The sequence below is a fragment of the Xiphias gladius genome, chromosome 22 (genome assembly GCF_016859285.1).
Source record: "Xiphias gladius isolate SHS-SW01 ecotype Sanya breed wild chromosome 22, ASM1685928v1, whole genome shotgun sequence".
Lineage (NCBI taxonomy): Eukaryota > Metazoa > Chordata > Actinopteri > Istiophoriformes > Xiphiidae > Xiphias > Xiphias gladius.
Window position 1 is genome coordinate 18,535,903 of NC_053421.1, and position 25,220 is coordinate 18,561,122.

The window sequence follows — 25,220 nt, forward strand, 5'->3', positions numbered from 1 at the left end:
TGCACATGCTGCCCGCCGCCCTTCGATACCACAGCCTTTATTTTTCTGTCCATCCCACACGACTCAAGCATGGCTCACTTTTTCTCGCCTCCCTCCGTTCGCCCTATCATCAGTGTAAAATACCTCACCCCTGCAGACAGAGACAGATGGAGAGAGCAGAACCAGCCCCCTGCTCAGAGCCAATGATTTATGCCACCGTAGCACAGACCCACACACACAACCACACACAACCACACACACACACACACACACACACACACACACACACACACACACACACACACACACACACACACACACACACACACACACACACATATGCACACACACCTATGCACTCACGCATACACTACACATGTGATTATACATCAGTGGATGAGATTACATGTATAAATATGCAAGGTCTCGCTGGTGACACAGAGCTGAATGCATGACGGAACCTGTCTTGTGTTAATGTTAAATGCCAGAGCTCCAGGGCTTTTTAAGAGGACATGTGCATGTTTGAAGCAGTGACAACAGAGTCTGACATCATTTGTCCCTTTCCATGACAGTTAAAGAGGAACAGCCTGCGGGCACATTCTTCCTCCTTATTCCACCTGACTGAGATGTCAGACCTAAAAAAACTATGTTATACTTCACTGCAACACCCTCGCTACAAGACTGGAGCATCAATTGTACTTTCTGTTAAATGCCAACCAAGCAAACTGAGTGAATTTTTAAGGGTAGCTAATGAGCATACACAATGCTGCTGCAGAAAGAGAGGATGAGAGGAAACAGTCAGTAGACATGTTTATGTGTGTGTGAGGGTGTGTGTTTGTTTATGATGCTTTGTGGTCTGGGGCTCAGAGCTGTTATGGTGTTACGACAAGGACATGCTTGCTGTACATGAGGCAACGATTTGCGAGTAAGGTCATGGTACACGCTGTCCTCCTCCCCACATCACCCGCTCCCTCTAACCACACACCACACACACACACACACACACACACACACACACACACACACACACACAAAGGCACAGCCACCTTTTTAATATTAATTCTGTTGTGTAGAGGAGTGGGGGGGGTGTTCAGAAAAAGGGGTGGGGAGAAGGGTGATGGAAGGCAGGTAGGAAAGGGGACAGAGGATGAACAGAAGCAGTCAGATGGCAGACAGGTATATAAGAGGAGTGGAAGGTTGATGGGGGGAAGTGAATGGATGGAAGAAGGTAGAAAGAAAGAAAATAAGGGACGTATAGCAGTAGTGGAGGGGAAATCGTTTATCCTGCAGCCCAGGTAAGGGTGACCTGTTTGTCTCTGTCGGCCTCTGTTACTCCCCTGATGTCTCTATAATAGGTCTGTGAAGCAGGAAGACACGACAGCACAATGCGGCGGCCCACAGTAACGGAGGCTCACAGGTGCATTTAAGCTCCATTCCACCCCGATAACTTTGGGGAATTCACAGAAATTTCAGTTAATGAAGGAAAAAGCACCATTTGTTATTTCCAATGACTTGTTTTTAACTAATGCAGTTTGAAGTAAAAAAGATCCACAGTAAAAAACAAACTCTTTAGTGCAGCTGTCTTTGCTCCAGCCTGCATTTCCAAGTCATCTTTTTTGTTTCTTGGAGCATTGTTTTAGCCATGCTAGCGGCATGGAGCCAGGAATGGCAGTGTTGGTTGGTTGTTGGTTGGTAGGTCAACCAAATTGGTCCAGGAGTGAAATATCTCAACAACTAGTGGATGGATTGCCATGAAATTTTGTTGCATTCTATTTCCCCAGAGGACGACTCCTAATGACTTTTGGGGTCCACCAGCTTTTCCACCACTTCCACCGTGAGGTTTCACATTTGTTGATTTGAGTGAAATTTCTCAGCAAATACTGGATGGATTTAAATCAAGTTTGGTACAGATATTAATGTTTCCCTCAGGATGAATTGTGATAACTCTGATGATTCCCTGACTTCATCTGGCACCATGATCAGGTCAAAAGTTTGATTTGTCCAGTACTTTAGTTTATGACAAAATACTTGTAAAACTAATGACACTCCTAGCCTCAGCTGTACTTTGTGTTTGCTAATTAGCAAATGTTCCGCCTCCAAACTGGTAGATCTGAGTTACAGTCAAATCCATTTTACTGCCCAGGATATGTACACTAAGGAGTGTGTGGTGCCGTTTAAAACTCACAGTCAGTCAGTGGAATCAAAATAGATGTGGGCCAGGCTCGTGGGATTGACTACTAAACAATCTGCATCCACTTCGCATCTGGACTGGGAATGAGCCAGATGCAAAAACACTATATATCATAATAAAAACGCATATAAATGGTTTAATCCTTTTTACAAATCTGGGCCAGACTTTATGTAGACTCTGGGCCAGATCTGGGCCATATGATATTCGCTGTCAGGCAATGTGAAAATGGTAAATATTACACCTGCTTATCATCAGCAGCTTAGCCTTGTCATCGTGAGCATGTTAGCGTGCTGACAATAGCATTTACCTCAAAGCACTGCTGTGCCAGCCAGTAGCATCTTGTATCTTGTTAGAAATCCGTGTTTGACTGTCCAAACACAGATGATGTGACGTCATGTCAAAATATTTCTAGCTAGTTCAAAAGCAGAGAAAAATCTTTTTTTCCTGCAGTGCAATTGTTACGTTTGGCAACAGCACTTCAGAATCAAAGAACGGGAGTTTCTTTCTAGATGTACAATTTTGCACCACTGTTCAACAATCACACAGGGAGAAATCTATTGAAGAGTAAAAATGTCAACACTCCATGACAAACAAACTCCTGTAATCCACTGAACACCACAGATGATGACTTATAGCAATGTAAGAGTATTCAAGGGTGGATTTCTCCTTAAGGCAGTAGCTATAGATCTAGCTGGAACTGGAAATAAAAGTAAGCCAAACAACCAGTTCCTTTTGATTTGTCTCTCTGCTCACCTCCTCCTCCTGTTTTTCATTTCACTCATCATCCTAGCTGCGAGATGCAGTAAAGACAGTCCCCTTTTTGCTTGCTGCAGAATCATCTCAGCGAAGATCCATTTCATTACTTTGATTTGGGACTAAAACAGATTGCACAAGTAAGGTTGGAAATGAGCGCAGATGAGAGGGAGAGAAAGACAGAGGCCGAGAAGAAAGAGAGACAAGAGGAAAGCTTGGCCTAGAGCTATGGAAAGTTGTAATAGATGTTATGTGAGCGGCAGGAGAATAAAAAGCAAGTGTGCGTTAATATGGAATTATGACTTGGGTAGTCATTACCATATTGTCTAAGACTTTTCAGCTTTTCAGAGGATTGCATTGGTTTTTTAAATTAAAATTACATCCCCAAATAATACACATAAATATACAGTAGATTTAGATTATAGGATAATTAATTAAAAAAGTCTAGCCAAAATACATAACTAATAAGAAATAACTAATTTCTGTTTACGAGCCTGAGTGTTAAATGACCAATGATAAATGACAAGAAGGAGCCTACACAGGTACTCCTAGTACTAACAGAGACAATAGTGACAGGTGAGCTGGCAGAATTGAAAGGATACTACCGCTCCAAAGTGCAGGTAGACTGGCCCCTCACTGTCACCCTGAACTGCCACTGATGAGCCAGTAACCTGGTGACATTTGTCTGCCCGTGTTCCACTGTAGAGTCAGTCAAAAGCAATCTGTCAATATGGCTTGTGAGGTAGACACACAACCAACTCTACACAGATGCTCAGAGAGAAAAGAGTACAGAAGAATTTTTGGAAAATAAAATATTTTGGAAAATAAAATTACTTGGTTTCTTGCCAGAGCCAGACAAGCAACATAATCGGCTGCTGGCTGTAGCGTCATATTTACCATACAGACACAACAAGGGTATCAACTTCCTCATCTAACTCTTGGCAAGAAAGTGAATAAGCATAGCATTCCCAAAATGTTGAACACTTCTTTAAAGTGAGCAGGTATAGAAGGGTGGATTTCATTGGAATTTAAATTGCTGTTGTTTTGTGGTGGTTGCTCTTAGTGTTAATTTCCCTTTGTATGGTCAACGTGTAACAAACTGTGGGCTGCCTACAATTTAAACTGTCAATGATGTGCAATTTGCTGCAGACGTTTTTGAACAACAGATACCCCAAATTAAAAGAAAAAATATGTTGTGATATAATATGTTTGTATGTGATAAATATGTTTGTAACTGCCCTTTAAAATGACACATTAGTGTTTTCTGATCTGACACCACTGTCAGCAGGACGGTAGCATTTATCTGCGCCTTTCAAAGCCGTTATATAACAACTGAAGGATAAATGTGTTTTTTTCATGGTTAAACCTGCAATAACTGATTTTTTGGCCACTTGGGGGAAGAGGTAAAAAGTTATGAACCCAACACTAAAATTTCTTCACCTTTTAAGATGATATGGTGACCATGTTAGCAAACAGTGGCTAATTTACATATGGAGCGACATTATCATTCATTTGGAGGTGTGTCTCTGGCCACCTGGCGAATAAAAATACAACATTCACTCTCTTTTAACGCAATTTTGGTCTCGAATCCCTGAGGTAAATATCTGAAACTTTCAGCCACTAAATGTTCCAATATGCATCAGCTACTCTCTATAAAATAATTCAGTTTAAAGCTATTTAAAGCAGAGGGGAGTTGCAAGTTCGGGTAAAAATTCTCTGTAGTTTCATCACAAAGATTGACCCTTTCACATATTGTCACATATTGTTTTCACATTGTCATTTAATTCAGTGTTTCTATAAAAATATCAATTACATGATTTAAAGTTTTCTTAGGTTTATGTAGAAAAAATGACTTGATAAGGGTTAGGCAAACATCAAGGTTTGGGTTAAAATGACAACTTTGTTAAAGTTAGGGGAAAGTTACTATAAAAACCGCATGCTTAAGGTTAAGGAATTACTGCAGTCAAAGTTAGAAGAAACCAAAGTTAAATGTTGGTTGTAAACAAGAAATGAACAGTGGCCTCCTGAGTTAAAATTAGACGTTTTGTTGAAAAAACAAAACAATCTTAGAAAAGACAACATGTGAGTATTGGTAATTATTTACTATTTCGTGTTGCTGGAAAGAGAAAACTATATGCACAAAAGTGTGGCCTCATACAAATGAAGTATGAAATGAATCTATCTGTCCATCTATGAATTGACCAACATTTATCATTTTACACTTTCCGCAATGAAAAACAACTGATCCATCCCCGGAGAGTTTTGGGTTCACATTGTGCGTCAGTAAAAATCTAATCTGGGTATCTTGGTAAGCTAGTTTACCCAAGCTGCCTTTCCCTGCCTCATTCACAGTGTCTTTCTCCAGAAATGACTAATGTGAATCAGTTTGTCTTCAGTTATTTTCTAACATGTTGTCAGTTATACTGGAGATGCAAGTATTCTCTGAAGAGTTTCCGAACCCTTGAGTGAGTTCAAACTGACTTCCAATCGAACAAGGTCAATTTTCTAACCTTGTATTATCCCCACTATATATTTTGTCCTTTCAGAGACAGTGTGTCAGCTTTAGAACAATGCAGTGCATTGCTTCTGCAGCCTAGGAGTCATCTTTTGTTTCGTAGCGTAATATGTTTTTTTTTTCTTACAGCCTATGAAGTATCTCTTGTTTTACAGTAATCTTGTCTTAATAAGCTTCTTTACAATAATATGGTACATTGTTCTTCCAGCATATGAAGTGTCTTCTGCCATTTATTTTATGTTGTGCTTTGGAGCTGACAAAAAAAAAAAATGTTGTTTGTATGTACATCCTGGAGGGGAAATGTAATTCTACCTTTGTAGATCAATACAAACCATTGTATTCTAATGTATTCCACTCACTATTCTAATCCATCCTCTCCTATTAGCAAACATATGGGCATGCTGACTGCAATGGCTGTTATGTAATTAATAGCCATGGTGGGGCAATTAAAATCGGGAAGCTTTATGGGTTTGCTGATTAAGATATTTAAAGCATGAAGTACCCAAGGCTCTTATTTTTGTGCAAGTTTCTGCGTATCATCTTGTTTATACTCGTTTCCTTTTTTTTTTCCTCTAGCAAATGTGTGTTTGTGCGAGAAATCAGCGCTGCCTTTGTGTTTGTGTGTGATGTGAGAGTGTGTACAAGGCGAGGAACAGTTTTAACACTTATCCTTGACTTTTCCTTTACCCGCATGCAATTAATTAATGCTCTGAACAGCAGCCCTGGGATCAGCTGCTAAGGAAATGAAAACATCAGTGTAAATGCACAGCCAGCTGACTCTGGGAGTGTTGTTGCGCAGAACACTGAGACCCTGCTCTGCCATCCATTTGAAATGACAATCATTATCGCGTGAAAGCAGTGGTCTCCAACTCTATTCCAGGGGGAATGTGTGTGTTCACAGTCCTACAGTAATCCATATTCACTTTCTTAATTGGTTCAATTAGTTCTCTCAGATACTGTATGAATTTTACACTCTGCCTGTCCCCAGATAAAGTCCAGTTAACGTATAACTGGGCAGAGGTTACAAATTGGGTTCCCAGTGGTGAGGCTTAATACACAGAGGATTTGAAGTCATTTATGTGGTTGAGTGGGCTAAAAACTGTATTGCTGACACTGTAATGAGGAAACACAAGCATCTTGGCCTCACTGTTTAATCTTATGCTAGAATTACAGTCATGGTAATTCACACAGACACACACACACACACACACACACACACACACACACACACACACACACACACACACACACACACACACACACACACACACACACACACAGGTGCTCATGCAAACAAACAAACACACACACACTCAAACATTCATGCATACACACACAGACACACTTATTAGATCAATGTTGGCATGTGGACTAAGCGATTAAGTTAGTGACATGTTAAACTACGTGGCTTAATGGTCACTCTGATTTAACGGCTGAGTTAAAGGTACTGCACAGCGAGGAAATGGAGACCAGTTTGAAACACAAGGACACACACACACACACGCACACACATACACACACGCGCACGCGCACGCACACGCACACATCGTCAAACAAATGAGACAGTTGCATTACAGCCCGTCTAGAGAATGGAGAGTGTGTATTGATCTGGAGGAGAAGCTCGTATATCAATGTGGTTGGGCAAAATGCCATTAAGGTGGAAGAGAAGTTATGTAGACATATACACACATGCTTTTTATTCTTTTCTTTACCAGGACAAACAGAGTCCAGCTCTACTTGCTGCTTGTTGAGACTGTCTTGCTACATAAATTTTATTCTTCATTGCTCGTTTATCTTTCTTTCCTTGATTTTATATTCCTTTTTCCCCTTTGTCTTTCTACAGTCCTCTCTCCCTCTCTTGTGTGCGGATAGGTGTCCAGGTTCCACATGAAAGTGACTGTACAGTAGAGTACAGTGCAGGCGATGGCAGTCCAGCTGGCTGGATGCGGCTCTGGAGAGCGTCCCGTCTTTCTTCTACCATGCTATTTGTGGGGTCTGACGGGCAAACTGGGAATAGCAAGATGATTCAGCGCTACAGTGTCAGGATCTATGATAATGTACCATGGGGAACATTTCCATGTAATGAACACAGTACATCTTCTTTAGAGGCCCTCTTGAGGAACGAAGATGAGGACACACAGATAAAGAGGAACGAAAGAAAGGGAGATCAAGGGAAATTTCAAGAATGGGACAGGAGAGGACAGAGCGAAAAGAGCAGGAGTGGAGGAGAATAGAGGAGACGGCAGTAATGAGAGAAAAAATGTAATGGGAGATACGAAGTAAAAGAGAAAGAGATAATGTTAATGCAGTGCAGCCACGGTTTGTGCTCCCTCTGCAACACTTGTAAACACTCCTGGCTGTGTTGAGCACTTGCTCTTTCATATACGCGTTTTGCTGCCACTGTAAAAATAGACATTGAGAGAAAGAGTTTTGTGTGCATGCATTTATGTGTTTGCGTGTGTATGTGAATGCATGTCTGCAAACCCTTTGTCAGGAAGCTAATAACAAATTGCCTTGCTTGCTCTTGATTTGTATGTATAAACGAAGCCATAATGAGCCCAATAATGCGAGCTATTTAGTGCGCCATTCAAAGCCACCTGCCATGTCTGTCAATCAGAAGAACTTCCAAGTCTCTCTATGACGACCTACGGCTTTTGTCCTGAAGTCTTGAACAAGTGATACAGCAATGACAGACGTGCACACACGGCCAACTCACAACCACGCATCTGTTAAACATTCATTATTCTCCTCCGTGGTCTAGCCGTTGTCCATCAAGCTACAGACACAAACCAGGCTGGACCAATTGGTTGGCTCTTTTCAAGTCTGCTGCTGCTGGAGCCCGTTCCACATGGCACACAAGTGTGAAATTGGGGAGTAGATTACATGTGAGGGTTGTGATGTGCCAGCAGCTGGTCCATCGTTACAGGTCGATACTGATTAAACATGGCTGATAATGTGTGCAGTGAGTCAATTTTTTCGCATATCTGCACAGATATCAGGACACTAGTGAATCGTCTCGTAGGAAAAAAATTGTATTTATTATTAAAAATCCATTATAGAAGACAATACAGTGTAATCTCCACATACATTTTCCACTTGATTCATTTATATTTTTCACTCAAACTGAATGTTTTTACAAATAAGGCAACAGAAAACTATTATTTCTTCATTATACACATCAATTTAGTTTTCAGCACTGCCATTGTTGATTCCCGATCTCTTCTAAATGTACATTAAAAAAAAAATCAAGCTAATCTTCTTATAAATGCTTTCATTATTGACTCATAATTCAAGCTTAGCCCTAGCTTGACCCATTTGGCTAAGCGATCAAGGAACCAATACAATGCCTCACAGCCCTCTGTCAATGCACCTGGTCTGACCTATTGGCTGAGATGGAGAGGGGAGCAGATCCATAGCATTGACAGAATCCCCCTTCTCCTCTGCTCTCTCATTAGATCCACTCTATTAAACTCCTTATGCATCTGTCTGTAGGCCGTTGGCTGGGCGCTGAGAAACAATTGGAGCTGGTAGCCGGTGAGCTCGACTGCAGCTGGGGAAAAGCTGAAATGCACCACGTTTACAGTCTGCTAAAGACACTGGAAGGTTCTTTAAAGGCAACAGTGGAAATTTTCTTTGAGTAGGTACTAAGTGTTTGTCTGTCCTCGGGGGTTTCGGGTGGCACTTGTGTGGTATTAACATGTGGCGATGAGAGCAACAATGTGTGCGTACAAACAGATGCGTGATTCTGCAATGGCGTTAAAGGACATTTTGGGAAATACACTTATTCATTCTCTGGCAGAGAGTTAGATGAGAAATTTGATACAACTCTCATATCTATACAGTAAATATGGCGCAAGCAGCCAGTTAGCTGAGTTTAGCATAAAGACTTGAGAAAGTGGGAAACAGCTAGCCTGGCTCTGTCAAATGGTTCCAAAATCTGCCTACAAGCGCACCGAAAGATCACTTATTAACATGTTATATTTAATTTTTTAATCCACAATTCTAGTATAACAACAGAAGTATAAAATATTTCCTGTTTACAGTAACATAATAAGAAATTAGGCAGTACATCACCTACTGTCCACACACATGTCACTGTTTCTTTTTGAGAAATAATATGATTCTGGTGAATGCTGACTTTGGTTTTCTGTGTGATTGCATTGTACATTATACTGTATGTGTGAATCTGTGTGTGTGTCATCATTCAGGGGTGGAGTTGAGGCGAATGGTACTAGGTGGCACAGAAGAGCCTGATGGGTCAGACATGGCCACAGTCGTCACTCCCATCTTCTTCAGGGAACGCTCGTCTGTCACTGAGATGGAGCGAGAGAACGGAGGACGAGAGGCAGCAGGTGGGCCTACAATAGATAAATATGTAGATAGATAAATAGATAGATTTTTTAATTGTTCCCTTTTTCCTTATCCCTGATTCCCCTTTTCTATTTGCTTTGACAAAATAAATGTATTTCACGTCATGCCAATAAAGGAAATTGAGAAACGGAGAGATGAATAAAGAGAGATACACATGACATGAAAGAAAAAACAACACAGAGAAAAAGAATGGAGAAACAAAAGAGACACTGAAAAGCAGAGAAACAGAGGAAGAACTTGTTTACGTTTTCAATTTATTTAAGTATACTTAAGATCTGTGTCGTAAACTTAGATTCACATTAGTTTAATCCCTTATTGGTATTGAACTCACACACTCAACTTTTTATTAGACTCTCTAGAGCAAATGATATCCATTTACTTTTATTACATGAATGAAATGGATGAAATGAAAACGAATACTCAAGACTGTGTGGGGATAAACGCAGTAGCAGCATTTGGCCTGTAGGGGATCATGGAAGTGCAGCGAGCTTCAGCAGGTTGAGCAATGACTGCAGATTTGTTGCAGCTTGATGTCTCTCATCATCATCAAACACACACACACACACACACACACACACACACACACACACACACACACACACACACACACACGCAGAGGGAGAGGGAAAGAGAGAGCGAGCACAGGCAGCAAGATGCTACAGGCCATATTGGGAATTCTACATTTGATATCGCTCACATCATGCTGAGGTTCACCAGACTAACCAGAAGGGGGCAGGGTGACCACACACCCACCCACACACACACACACACACACACACACACACACACACACACACACACACACACACACACATGTGCACACATACAAACAAACACACACACATGCCCAAACACAGACCCACACCAGGGCTGACATTTGCAGCTAAGTGCTGCAATGGCTGGTTATTTATGTTGAGAGGGCTGGTGATGGAGAGAGTTCAGCAGGTGGCTGCATTACACTGTTTATCAGACTGACGCAGAGGCATTATCCCTTCATGAGCCAGCCTACACTCTTCTCTCCCCCTACATCTGTCTTTCTGTCGTCTTTTTCTGGGCATGCACCCTCTGTCTCTCCCTCCTCAGTGCTACTTGTGTTGTGAAATGCCTCCTGACTGCTCTTCCCTCTCCATTTTTCCCCCACAGATGTACACCAGCCATCTGGGTACTTGTAGGACATTGCTACGGCACTAGTGGTGCAACCAGCCTATGCTCAAGCCTGTTAGAATTACAGAGTTATTCATTCATAGTATTTTGCAGTCTTTGACAGCAAAGGATAACATGGCAGGCTAAATAAATACAAATTACCTGTTCAGATATATTGTAAATTCCTAATGATCGAACAATGTGTAGTTTAGATAGGAATCGGTCTGTTTTTGCCTTTCTGTACTTCCCCTGTACATGTCCTGCTGTATTCCCTGCATATTATGCTGAACTTAATAAAAGAATTATAATATACATTTCATACTTACTGCTCTTTTCATTCACGACTCATCTCGTTCCCTGTTTTCTCTCTCTGCTGTATTGCCTCTCCTCTGCCCCCTCTGTCTCCCCTCCCACCTTCTGTGACATTTCAGTACAGTGCAGGTCAGAGGCTGCAATCTCACCTGTGTTGTTCTGGCTGGATTTGACTTTGCTGTTGGTCTTCTCCTGCATTGCTAGCTCGTACTCTCTCACCTCCTCCAAACTCAGCCCTGTGGGGAAAGCAAAGTACAAATACACACACACACACACACACACACACACACACACACACACACACACACACACACACACACACACACACACACACACACACACACACAGCATTAGATTGGAGTATGAAATATGGATTACGTTTTAGAGGATGTATATTGAAGGTACACAATACAAAAAGGGAAAACTGCACTGCTCTGAATGCTTTATCTTGTATCTAAAACATGTAAAACTTTACATTGTGACTGTATTTCTGACCCACCGTGCCATTCATCTATCCATGCTACGGCCTGCCTGTGGCCAACCAGAAGAATGTCCCGAATGTTCTGAAATAATTAAGCAAATAAAAACAAACCATGTGTGTGAAATGCCACATTTAGTAAGATTTTACAAGTCAAAATAATGGCAATGCTTTTGTGTAATTACTTTAAACAGAGGAGACCATGGTTGAGATAAATGGAAACTTAAATGGGATAAATGGTATTATTTGCACTAGCCTTTGTCAAAACTAAAACCCTGTTCCCATAAACACTCTGGTTTTGCAGTAACAGTGTTGGGAAAAGGGTGCAGCTAGTTTTTTTTTTTCTACTACTTTCAGTTTTTGTTCATGCTTCATTGCTGTGCTTCATCGTGGAGGATAAATGTATTTGAAATGATTTCTCCATCAGCTGATTAACTCATTCCAGTGACCTCCGTTGTGAGAAACTCTGAAAACTTTTGCTTTGTTTCAGCTGAAAGAACAGATGCCCTCTTACTGATTTGTGGTGTAAAGCACTACAGAAAATTTCCTAATAAATCTGACCTAATGGTGGATTATAGTGCAGTGCAGAGGTCACATGAGGCTAACACTCTTCTTGGAAATTCTTGGAATTTGTAATTATTGGTAACGATTTTTTTGTGTCAAAATGCAACACATGGCACATTCAAATAACAAATAACCAATCATGATGGTTGGGGATCAACATTTTACTGTAGATGTACAAACTGAAAAAATCCAACATGCAGAAATCAATGTGTGAAGGGAGCAGAGCACTTTATAAAATCCAATTAGCTGTAAATTCTAATTTTCCCAACTTGTATTACACCTATAAGGGCTTGTAGCCATAATTGCAGATCTTATCTTGATCTAACCCTCTTTACATCAGCACAGAGAAAAGGCATGATGGGAAAAAAAAGCTCTCTCTCACTTTGTGTATGAACTCCTCAGTCCTGGTCTGGAAGCCATAGACCTCAAAGCTGCACTGCACTCTCTTATAGGAGCACATAATGGGCTTGTGGATGTCTCTCCAGCCTTCTTCTAGAGGCCCTCGGCCTGATTTACTTGACTGCCAGCGATTCAGGTCCTGCATAGAGCAAACAGTGTGTCTATATGTTACTTGCTGAGTCTGCAGAAATTTTGGTCCTGTGAGGAGTCTTCAGGGGGAGCTATGGATGTGTGTGTGTGCACTGTGTGTCAAAGAGAGAGTGAGAGAGTGTGAGGATATGTGCGTGGATGTGCAAGCAGATTGTTGCTCAACACATCCCAAAAGTGGATAGTGTGATAACACACATCGTGCATCTGTGTATTTTCATATACGTCTGTGTACCCAGGCCTTTGAACTGACCATTGCTTCTAAGGACCTGGAGGCAGAAATTAAGTGTAATGACGTGAAGAGGAGGGAATTAAGAGGATTTATGCTCTTGGAGATGCAAAAACAAAGTGTATACAGCAAAGTAAACATGGAACAAAATGTGTTTTTGCATTTGTGCATTATCATTTGTGAGCTGTTGTCAACATATACAGTACTTATAATGAGTAATTTTTACTTAAAAGGATAGTTTGACGTTTTGGAAGATATACATTTTTGCTTTCTTTCTGACAGTTAAATGAGACCGCAACAATTACATACTCGTGTGAACTGCGCTCCCATCCGTGTGGGACTTGTCATTGCACACGGTAGTCAGGCCTATGGAATCATTTAAAACAAGCACATGGAAAGGCTGCTGTAGAACAAGAAAACAAGCAAAGTCAAATGTGCCAGTTATAGATTGAAATTTTTACTGTGGCTGTATGTTGTAGATTACTTTACAGCATGTATGATGTTTTCTAATTCTTTTTTGTTCTTCTGGTCTTTATAAAAATGTTGGGGCCAGAAAAGACAGTGATTGGATCAGGGGAACCACGGACCAGTGAGCCAAATCATCAACAAGGAGCTATGCACAGCCTGTCTGCCTGCAGGGCACAATGTTTCAGATTCCGAGAGCTCCACGTGGGTAATTGTGGAATTTCTCGGGCACACATGAGTTTGCTCAGCCTGCTATGAGAAGCATGCTAGAGCCAGGAGGCGATTAGCTTAGCTTAGCTTTAAGACTTGAAGCATGGGTAAACAGCTAGCCTGCTTCTGTCCGAAGTTAAAAAAAAACATTGCCTACAGACACCTCTGAAGCTCACAGATTAACGCATTGTATTTTGTTTTTTTAATACATTCACAAGCAAAAATGTAACAACAACAAGTTGTGGTTTTTATGGGGATTTATGTGCGGAAACTATTTCTTGGGGACCAGTGTCCCCGTGCAGTGACCTCCTGGTGTCTTTGTCGGCTGCCTTTTAATCTCTTGGTATTAACAAAAGTTCAGTTGCTGGTAACCTTAGTTTTGAACTTTGGACAGAGCCAGGGTAGCCGTTTTCTTCTGTTTCAAAACATTATGCTAAGCTAAGCTAACTGACTGCTGTCTATATAGCTTGAGTTTCATAAGTGGCATAATGACATGAGATTAGTATCAAGCTGCTCATCTAACTCTTAGAAAGAAAGTAAATAAGCTATCTGTTTTTCATTTGGCGCTTTGTTAGGTACACTTAACTAAAACTAATGCAGTCTAATACAGAAGTCTTATATTAAAGGTTATAATCACAGTATTTGTTGAAAATTTAAAAAAAAAAAGTTGAACAGTATTGTGTTATATGTAGTTTCTATTATTTTGTCCACCCCTTCTATATCAATTAGAGTAGGCTAAATGACAGGAACACCCTCCTGTATAATGAAATACAGTTCAACAACACATCAAACTACATCGTCCAAAATGGTCATAAAGTTGACACAAAATCTCCCTGAAACAGTTTCAATAAAAACTGAACATTATAACCTTCATGCAGGTCAGGTTTATTGCAGGACTAATAGACTGCCGACTGAGTGCAGTCAACAAAGTTTTTCTTCACAGTCATTTGTTTTTGCCTTTGCTAACAGCACATGTGCATGTTGGTGTGTGTTTGTGTGTTTGTAATGGTACATTGCGTACCTCTGACTCCTTGTACTGCTTTTCAGGGATGGGGTCACTCAGGATATCCAGGAAACTCACACTCTCTGCTGGGGTCGGCGTGTCCCCAAACACCTACATCCAAACAGATGGGGGAGGTCATACAGTATAATGAGAGCAACACACATACACACACTCCCTGCTCCCCACTACTCTCGTGCACATACAGTCATTCACTCAGTGGAGAGCAGGATGAGAGTAGATGAGTTACTGTGTCTAAAACTAAGGTCACAAACCATAACACTCCTTGCTATATCCCACCCTGAGGCCCTTGGAGCAACTCACACTGGAGCAAAGAGAGGCGAGAGCGGATAGAGAGAGCAGAGGAGGAAACAAAGAAAAAGAAAACAAGGATGTATGAGGGACATTAAAAGAGAGCGAAAAAAGAGTTATGAGAGCAGAATACACTTTTCCTTCAGAGAGAATGGAGGGAAACTAGGGAGAGAGGGGAGACTGTACTTTTATCTGACCTTGTTTAAAATTTGTTCTAATGCCCCGCTGAAGCTGTTCGTTTCACAGTTGACAACTAACAAATAAGAAAAACCTGCTGTTAGATAATATACGCTCCTGTGGTGCTCTTGTTGGTCTGTGTCTACTCGAGATCTTGCTCCCTCTTATGGGATGTGTTGCATGAGCTGGACATATCGTGTTGCTTTATACAATGTGCTCAGGGCATGACGCTTATAATTCATGTGTTGAAAATGTTACTTAAGCAAAAGCATGTAAGTACTCAAAATGTAGAAAATTAGTCCCTGTAACTGTTTTACTATTATAATATTTGACCACTGGATTATTATTACTCATGCATTAATATGTAAGCAGCATATTACTTTTTTTGAAGTTGAGCTGTTCAGATATTTCATGTAGGGCTACATATAATGATTATTTTTCTTATTAATGAATCTGTTGATTACTCTCTCAATTTCTGGCTTGTAAAACTTTAGTTAATAGTGAGAAATATTCACATTACTGTTGCAACTATTGGTGGGACAAAAGAAACTAAAAAAAGAATAATAAAATAACCAAAATAAATGCAAGGAAAAGCAGCAAATTCTCACAACTGAGAAGCTGGAACTGGAAAATGTTTTGCATTTTTGCATGAAAAATGACCTAATTGGTTATGAAAATAGTGTCCAATTAATTTCCTGACAGTCAATTCATCAATTGATCGATTATTTGTTTCATCTCTAATGGAATATACTGTTGGGTAGTAGAATCTATTTCAAAGCCTTCTATTTTATAAACTCTTCATATGTTTTACATGTGAAAACCTAATCTGTAAAGTATCTCATAACTACATCTGTCAATTAAATGTAATAGAGTAAAAAGTACAATGAAGTGGGGAGTAGGAATAAATTAACATGAAAAGAAAATACTCAAGTTAAGTAAAAGTACCTCAGATTTCTGTAAACAGGTACAGTACTTGAGTAAATGAACTTTGTTACTTTCCACCACTGAGCCTTGAAGCTTATCTGATGAAGTGGGTAGATCATGCATGACTTTCTACAAATGCTTTTTAAAAAAAAAACAAACCTTATGTAACCTGTAGCAACGTGACAAGAAACAAGATTCGCCACATTTCTCTCCACAAGCGGAAGTCTGTGGCTCCATATTTTGACACGTCTGGTCTTGCTTCTTGACTCTTTTTCTAGATTATACAGTGCAGACAAAACACCTAGACAGAGCTGCTAATTTCTCTGTGTGTGTGTTTATGTGTGTTGGCCTTGGACAAAATGCAGCATGGCAGCCATGCTCACCACACTGCATGTCTGGTTAACAGAGCTGCCAATAGTGCATTTTGTGTTTTGCTTGTTTTCCTAGTAATGGGCATATCAGTTTGATGAACATTTTCTTCGTGCTGCAGAGAAAATTGCAATTTCTCTCCTCCCCTTGTCTTCTCCTCCCCATCTTCTCTAATCACTCCATCTTTCTCACCTCTCGCTTGCTCTCAGTCATACTCACATTGTCGTTATCGCCGTTGTTGTTCTCAAATCTCGTCTCAATACGGATGCTGAACTTAGGGAGGAATGATACCTACGGGGTGAAAAGAGGTAAAAATAGGAAAAAAAGGGTTGAGGGGCAGAGATAGAGAGAGGGGAAGCAGGCTGCAGATTAGATCCACTGATACTGGAAAGAGATGAGCTCTGTTGCATTCATGTACAGTAAATGATGTGTGAGAATACTTACTGAGTACTCTGCAGCACCAGGGACGTTGAATATGGAAAGGGAAAAACAGCATTAGTTACTCATACATGCATGAGCACGCAATCGCTCTCACACACTTCAGTGCAGACACACACACACACACACATACATGTTTCCACAGGGGAATACATGCATACATAGTGATAAATATTTGATAGCACTTGGAAAAGCAGCTGTTAAAAGTAAATAAGCTTTGTATAATGCATTGAGGTGAAAGTAATCTGATGTTTAACACAAACAAAGGCACACAAAAGCACCTGTGATAGTGTATGGGTAGAAGTTCCAGGCCTTTTCTGTCACATAGAAGAATCTCGGGACAAATGCTTTCGCCCAGGACGGCAGTTTACTGAAGGCAAAACAGGAAGAAAGAAGAATCACCGTCACAGAGTGGAAGAGTCGGAGAGTGGGAGAGAGATTATGGAGGGACACAGAGAGATCCTAAGTGGTTTTATGCCATTTATAGCCAGATTACCTGTAGGCTACTCTCACCACAATGTTCAGTTGTATGACTCATTCCCAATTACACCTGTGGTGATGAATTGTTACCGTTGCTTCTAGGTCACATGGCAGAACATGATTGCGGACGAATATATTCTGCAGCAACTGTATTTTGTGTAGTATGTGTGTGTGTGTTCTAGTATGTCTTTACTAATGAGGACCAAATGTCTCACAAGCACAGAAAGATTAGGAAAATCCTCCACAGTGAGAACATTTCTTTGCTTCTTTAAGAGTTTATTTTAGGATTAGGCCTTGGGTTTATAGTGGTGATTAGAATACAAGTTGAGGTTACACTAGGGTAATGAGTGAGGTTAGCTTAGGGTTAGAAAATATATTTAGAGTTAAAAGAGAATTCTGGTTGTTTTTTTAGGCTGGGCTTCCACCATAATCAGAAGTAATTGATTAATGGACTGTCACCCTGAGCACAAAGCAAATAAAACACATTCTTTCAGCACAAAAAGATGAACTCTGCAATCACACTAAACTTCAAATTCCTGTGGATGAACATTGTTCAAAAACTTCCTTGTTTACTTTGATTACTTTGGATTTACTGCTGTGGTTAAATCAAATCGGAAGAACATAATCTCTTTGCTCCACCTTGAGGCAAATTCAGAAATCATTTGGGTAAAACTTCATTTTGACAGCCTCTATTCAGGGATTATCAGCACTATATAAACACTTAATGGTTTATAACACGCTATCATATCAGATATAATCAAATTTTTAAGTGTTTAATAATGTTTTGTCAACTAGTATACCTTCTCCTCTGAAGCATTCATAACCGGTGTATACACAGATAATGAAAGATTGATAACACAGCAGTAATCATACATCACATAAAACATTTATTATCTGTTTATTCACATGAACAATTCATTCACAGACTGAAACTCAAAACTGTTGAGCTTCGAGTTATATTCTTGACCCCAACTTACAAGATGTCTTGCAGAGCCTTCAGCCACAGTCGTGGCCTGCATCAGCTAATTGAGTTTTGTTATGGAAAGTGATGTAGATTTTTGAATAAATAAATACTTAAGGTTATAATTGTGAACAAATATATAAAAGCAATAGTTTTACATGTTGGGAGAGATTCTTATTTTATTCTTTTTGCCAAGCATTACATGAGAGAAATGATACCACTATCATGTCTGTATGTTAAATATGAAGCTACAGCCAGCAGCCAATTAGCTTACTGTAGCTTAAAAAAACATCGACTGGAAATGAAGGAGAATGCTAGCCTAGCTTTGTCCAAATTAAACAAGATTTGCCTATTGTGGGGGTTTATGTGTCAACGGTAACGCCACAAAAGGTCATTAATACACTTTGGTTTTTGGTTGGAGTAAACAAACCGGATATAACGTATTAATTATTTAGTTTTAGAGGTGCTGGTAGGTGGATTTTGTTACCTTTGGACGGAACCAGGCAAGCTGTTTCCCCATTTCCAGTCTTTATGCTAAGCTAAGCTAATCGACTGTAAATATATATTTAAAGTACAGACATGAGAGTACTATCGATCCTCTCATCTATCTCGCCGCCAGAAAGTGAATGAGCATGTTTTTCAAAGTGTCAAACTATTCCTTTAATTAAACCTTAAAAATTTCCTTATACCTGCTTGCAACGACATTATAATGTGTTATAAAACATTCACTAAGTGTTTATGTGCTGCGTATAAATGCATAACACAAGGGTTAAAACAAAGTGTTACCATCATTTTAACATAGATTTGAAGTTAGTATTAACAATTTTTGTACACATGGTTACGGTGTGAATAGCCTATGACTCTCAACACTGATATATTTTCAACAGTACGATGGCAAAAATCAGTGGCTAAAATTTCAAAAATATCCTGTAATTACCACCATCAGGATGACGTGGACGTGTGTCTGTTAGCACTTGCACGGTTTGTGGGATGATGAGCTCATAGTACAGAAACTTTACTACTTTAATCCCACAGTATAGGCCTCAACATGTTTCAGATGGAGGGCACTTGGACTTTAGATGTAGGCAGGTTACACTACAGTGTGGGTGTTTCTGTGCTGAAGTTATGTTATATTGCTTTTCAGTGTTGATATGTGCAACTTGCATCTACAGGACGTAAAGCTTTACAGTGAAGCAAGAGATCAAAGATCGAACACAATCAGTTATCATAATGGCAGAGCTGACAACCTGAGGATAAGGCTCAGGTTGCAAATAGCCAGTCTTATTAGTGTTAGTCTTGTATCATTAGTACAGAAACACAGTCATTAGAGTGCACTCTACCTGTTGAGGTAGATTCGCTTCTCGGTCAGCTGTCCTTGGCCGTGCTGGGGGTGAATACTTGACTCATTTCTCACCACCTCCACCCCTTCTCCCCCACCACTCTGCTCACAGCTGTGCTTACTGATCATGTACAGCTGCCCAATCCTGTACTGGAGCCCGAGGAGAGGTTTAGGATGAGTTTTATGGCGGTGGGGATGGGGATGGAGTGAAGAGAGAAAAAAATAACTTGTGAGCAAATATCAAGCAGAAAGCAAAAACATTCTCTTAATGATGCCATCTGAAGTGAAAAATGTTGAGTGAATCGTTAGTTTCATTCACCAAGTGTTTGGTGATTGTGTCATGCATCGAGGAAAATCAAAGTTAGCAGGCAGGCCCTCATGATATCTCTAATATAGAAAAAACGGTATGTAACTTTTGAAAGAAAAAACAGAAGTTGAATTCATTTGCAATAAAAGGCACTGTTGCTCAATTCATCTCTCTCAGAGGTCTAGCAGCTACAGCCTTTCTTTGTTTTGTATGGACAATAGCTTATGGCCGCTAATGTTAGCAAATTTCCGACTGACTTAAGGACTCTTCTCCACTTGTGCTACTGTGGCACTACAGTTTAGCATATATCATTGTCATTTAGGCTAACTGTCGTTGCGGCCACAGTAGCCACTGTTCAAAGAAAGCTTGTACACAACCTTATTTTATCGTTATTTCTGTCTACTCTGTACATACATCTATTGTTACTCTCTGTCCTGTAACAGGGATCCATCCTTTGTTGCAGTACAATGTCATTACTGCTCTGGACATGGACGACATGATGAGCACGATCTACGCATGCATGGAGAACCCGGTGAAGTTTGAGAAGTTGCATGGCGTTAATAACACGCTGGATACTAGGATTGTCCCAAACTCTGACCATAAGGAGGAGGAGGAGACTCACATCCTTATCGTGGAAGGCTTTCTGCTTTACACCTACAGACCTTTGATCGACATGCTGAGCCAATGTTACTTTATTTCCTAATTAATTAATTAATGCTGAGCAAACATTGCTTTATTTCCTATTTAATTAATTATTGTTACTGTCTGTCCTGTAACAGGGATCCATCCTTTGTTGCTCGTCCTGGTGTTTATCCCTTTTCTTCCCCATCAGAGGTGTTTTTCCTAATCAGAATAGAGGATCTAAGGATACAGGGTCAGGTATGCAATACAGATTGTAAAGCCCTTTGAGTTAATTTGCGATTTTGGGCTATGTAAATACAATTATTTACATTATATACGATGCTTTACACGATAACATTTTTTCAACAGATGCTGCTTCTCCTCCCTAACCTTGTTTCTATGTACAGTATTTTGTTTGCCTTAATTGCAAATCAGTTGGCAAACTTTGTTTTTAAAGTCATTAAAATGAAAAAGCAATAAAATTATACTGTAAACAATTGAACTGTTCTGCTGCGACCACCATAATGTAATTCATTTTGTTGCCCTATATTGGTGTGCCACTAAAGCATTATTTTAATTAAAAGTAGAAACAGAGAAAGATGGGGAGGAAGAGAGAACGAGGTGGGCAGATATCAGTTTGCCATCCTTCACTCTTGACATCATGTGACACTCCTACTTCTTGTTCCAATTACCGTGGAATGTCAACATTCAATATTTACTTATTGGGTATTCATGGGACTTAATTAATCATAGTGATGGGTGCTTTTACACTGTCTAAAGACTAACAGACTACAGAGCAATGAGTTCCTCCCACATAGGCTGTGAATCTTTTTCATTTTCAAGAAAACAAAACTTAGCAGGGAGTTAAAAGTAGACTTATCTGTCCTTAAATCACTATTATGTTCTCTGCTCTGTGATGAGTGATGTGTTGGCATGGGTTTTCCTCCTACTGTCTTTTAAAAAAAGGCGAGGGTACGTTTACAAGAAATGAGTTTGTCATAAACTCCTGAGAAGTAAATGTAGCTCAACATTGCAGGGGGGGGGGCTGTTTTTGCAAAACATACATAAACCTTGTCCAGATACCTGCGATTGATTGTGTACTCGGCTCATAAACATATTTTCACTTATCCCAAAATAAAAATGATCTTATTCTCTTTAAAGTGATGATTTACAGTACCCATAAAAGGTATTCACCCGCATTGAATGTTTTCTTGTATTGTTGCTTTACAATACTGAATCAAAGTAGATTTCATGTGACTTTTTTTGACACTGATCAACATTTAGACTATGCATGATCACTTTGTTTCAGTTTTACTTACATTTCTCAGCAGATTCCTTGTATCTATCCGCTGGCTTTTGCTTTTTAATCATCACGTGCAGGTGCCACAATACTGACTCAACAAAAGTTGGACCTTCCACATACATGTGTATTTATTTTACAATCAGCCAAAACTCCTCAACTACACATGGATAAACTCCATTTAAATTAATATGTGACCAGTGATACACCACTGATGATTTTGGTGTGTTCTGTTGAAGGGAATAAATACTTATGCAAAGATGTATTATGTAATATAGATTGCTTTGTAAAGATCTGTTTTCACTTTGATATTAAACTTTTTTTTTTCCGGTCATCGAGGTCAAAAAAGCCACATTAAATCCCCTTTGATTCACTGTTGTAACGCAATAAAACATGAAACCTTCCAAGGGGGGTGAATATTTTTAATAGGCACTGTAGATTATTGTGATGTTACAGGTTGGATGATGGAATAAACACGTTCATTTGGCAGTTGCTTCTGTGCAAAGTGACTTAGATTTTCCCCCACACAGACAGGGATCTGGAGCTAAGTTTCCTGCATAAGACAACTGGAGCATGTGCATAGCTGGAGCTGTAGATCTAACCACCAACCACCCTGACCCACTCTGCCACCTGTTAGCTTTTCCCACAGCAGGATACAATGCTGTACATCCCTTAATACAGTCGAGCTATATTGTGTTACGGAAGGGCTACTTGATATTTCACACCGGAAAATCGACACTACTTTCTTTGAAAATGGAGCAAGGGTTTGGACATTGTAAATGGCTGGGAGTGAGGTAACTGTTACAATTTGATACCACCTCAAATAAGCTGCACTTAAACTTGCATTACATTCCGGTGAAAGAGGATTTGTTGCAAGCTCTGCGCTGTATGGATACTGTAAATCCTATTTTGGACTGCTATTTGTCCAAATCACAGTGGTAACAGGTAGTATGGGGGGGGGGTATGATTAGGACAGTCCTTTTGAAGGACACTTTGGCGCATAACTCCCTTGTCCACCCGCCTTTTCTTTGTTTATAAACCTGCAGGCCAAATACCTTTGTTTGAGTTTAGATCTTGCAAAGCTGTAACCAGTCCGACTAGTTTGTGTGTGCTGCTAGGAGTGCTAAAGAAATTGAGGGAGGTAGAGAAACAGACAGATGGGGAGATAATTTAGACACAACAGCAGTGCTATGATGCTGCTGGCCAGGTGTCGTGCGTTGGCTCCATCAGATTGGCTGAGCCCATTGGTGCTTAATGCATGTCGCCACTCAATATGCCAAAGCTCCCACGGAGCAGCCACAGGAAGACTGTGTGCTCTGTTAGCAGTTTTCTTATCAACACATTAACACTTTCAAGATTACAAGTTGAAACAATGGTTTGATATTTGAAACTACAAAGTGTGCTCTGCCAAAGCCAATGTCAAACAACACACACCAGACTACAGAGGAAAAAATTCAAATTCATCGTAAATGATCCAGATCTGCCCCCAAAATTGAATGGGTTTGTTCCTGGCCGATGCCCCATCCCTCCACCAAGTTCAGTGTAAATCGGTTCAGTAGTTTTTGCGTAATCCTGCTGACAAATAAACAAACAAACCAACAAACAAGCCAACAAACAAACAGACACGGGTGATCTTGGCGGAGGTAATAAAAATCCTCTCTTTTGTCTTTCAATTTGAGGTTGTAGGAGGGTAGTGGTGTGTGTGTGTGTGTGTGTGTGTGTGTGTGTGTGTGTGTGTGTGTGTGTGTGTGTGTGTGTGTGTGTGTGTGTGTGTGTGTGTGTGTGTGTGTGTGTGTGTGTGTGTGTGTGTGTGTGTGTGTGTGTGTGTGTGTGTGAGAGAGAGAGAGAAACAGAGTGTGGGAAAGACAAACACACTTACCTCATCCACAGTCAGTGGCATACATATGCGGTACTCTTTCATCAACATGGTGCTGTTACAGTGAGGACTGTCTTTGTGAACTGTGTCTGTGCTTGATCCTGTTTATCTCAGCTGTCTTAGTTGCATAGTAAACACGCTCAAGCAAGCTACACTGTAGCTGGACCGCAGTGACCTCTTTTCTGACGCTCTCCTTCCTTTGTTTTGCTGATGTCAGTAGTCCATTGATTTAAGTCCGGTCCTCTCTGTCAATGAGTATCTGCTGTTTTCTTACTTCACCCCCTTGCTCAATCCCTACAGCCTAGTCTCTCCTTTTTTGTTTCTCTTCCTCAATTAATCTGCTGGACACGACTTTTTAGCTGCTGTCTCTCCCTCCTTTTCTTGTTACTTCTGCTTTCTAGTCTCATGCCTTCAGGTGCCCTTTTTGTATGCTGTTTTTCTCACTTGCTCTCTGTTTGCTTGCTTTCACCACACTGAGAAGTGTGGTAATTAGCTGTGAGGTAAGATTGAAACGTACTCCTAACCAACGCTACCTGTTCTTTCCCTTCTCTCCCTCTCTTTGCTTTGTTTGATTCCTCGTCAGACTTCTCATGTGTAACCTTGCTGTCTGCTCGGCGCTCCTCCCCTTTCCCCTCAGCCGCCCGCTGCTGCTTTCAGTTTCTCACAAATTCCTTTGCCTGTTCCCTTCTTATCTCTTTTTTTCCTCTCCCACCTCCTGTCCCTCCCTTATTATCCACTCTCCGCCTACTGTACTTTACTACCTCCTCACCTGTGCCCCCTCCCCTCGGTTTTTATCTGTTCTTTCTTCTCTGTCTCCAGCACTATTTTAAGCAGTAACACCCTCTATATCTGGCAACATTAAGTATCACAGTTTGTTAACATCAGGGTTTGAATTTGAAGCACATTCCTTACATGGGCCCCCTTACCTCCTTCCAAACACTCAGGTTATGACAGCACTCAGGGTGTATGAATGGCTGACACACAGGGGTAGTCAGAGTGGGCCCTTGGATTAAATATTACCAGAGCACTGAGGACTTCCATTAGCACAGTGCCAGACTCGCTTACATTGTATTACCTCATGACCTTCAGCTGAGTTTAATTGAATCCGTGTTTAGTCAGTGAGTAGTGGAATCGAAGCAGTCATAATTTCTTGCCTATGTCCTTGAGTCGCGGGCCACTCTCCTTTTGTGTGAGTGAGAGCTGACTGTGACTGCCAAGCACATATTGTTGCCTCCCCGTCGAATAAGAGAAGCAGATGTTTGGCTTCTCTAGGTCAGTCTGACGGTGGCCAAACCCAATAACTGGCCCTGGATTCTTCCTATCTGGTGGAATTCACTTGCTTTTCTTAGTGTGCCTTGAG

The 25,220-nt window shown here is 40.5% G+C and overlaps 1 protein-coding gene across 2 annotated transcripts; it reads right to left on the reverse strand.

Annotated features, from left to right (window-relative positions):
* Positions 1-8,502: 8,502 nt before the first annotated feature.
* Positions 8,503-24,502, reverse strand: pitpnc1b (phosphatidylinositol transfer protein cytoplasmic 1b). 2 transcript variants are annotated; one of them, XM_040116639.1, is made up of 10 exons: positions 23,864-24,502; positions 19,758-19,906; positions 17,258-17,346; positions 16,983-16,990; positions 16,758-16,829; positions 14,778-14,870; positions 12,689-12,844; positions 11,764-11,827; positions 11,414-11,500; positions 8,503-9,796 (listed from the first exon to the last, which is right to left on the reverse strand). In XM_040116639.1, the coding sequence occupies exons 1-10, from the start codon at positions 23,909-23,911 to the stop codon at positions 9,639-9,641; spliced, it is 924 nt and encodes a 307-aa protein (XP_039972573.1). In that variant the 5' UTR covers positions 23,912-24,502; the 3' UTR covers positions 8,503-9,638. The 2 variants fall into 2 exon arrangements, with proteins under 2 accessions (XP_039972573.1, XP_039972575.1); XM_040116641.1 differs by lacking the exon at positions 12,689-12,844.
* Between the last annotated feature and the right edge of the window lie 718 nt (positions 24,503-25,220).

Excerpts from the sequence above, each read along its gene's own strand:
- pitpnc1b (XM_040116639.1), bottom strand. The coding sequence starts at position 23,911 with ATGTTGATGAAAGAGTACCGCATATGTATGCCACTGACTGTGGATGAG. Across the intron at positions 19,907-23,863 it reads TGCCACTGACTGTGGATGAG|TACAGGATTGGGCAGCTGTA; the intron begins GTAAGTGTGTTT and ends CTCGGGCTCCAG. Across the intron at positions 9,797-11,413 it reads ATCCAGCCAGAACAACACAG|GCCCACCTGCTGCCTCTCGT; the intron begins GTGAGATTGCAG and ends TATCTATTGTAG.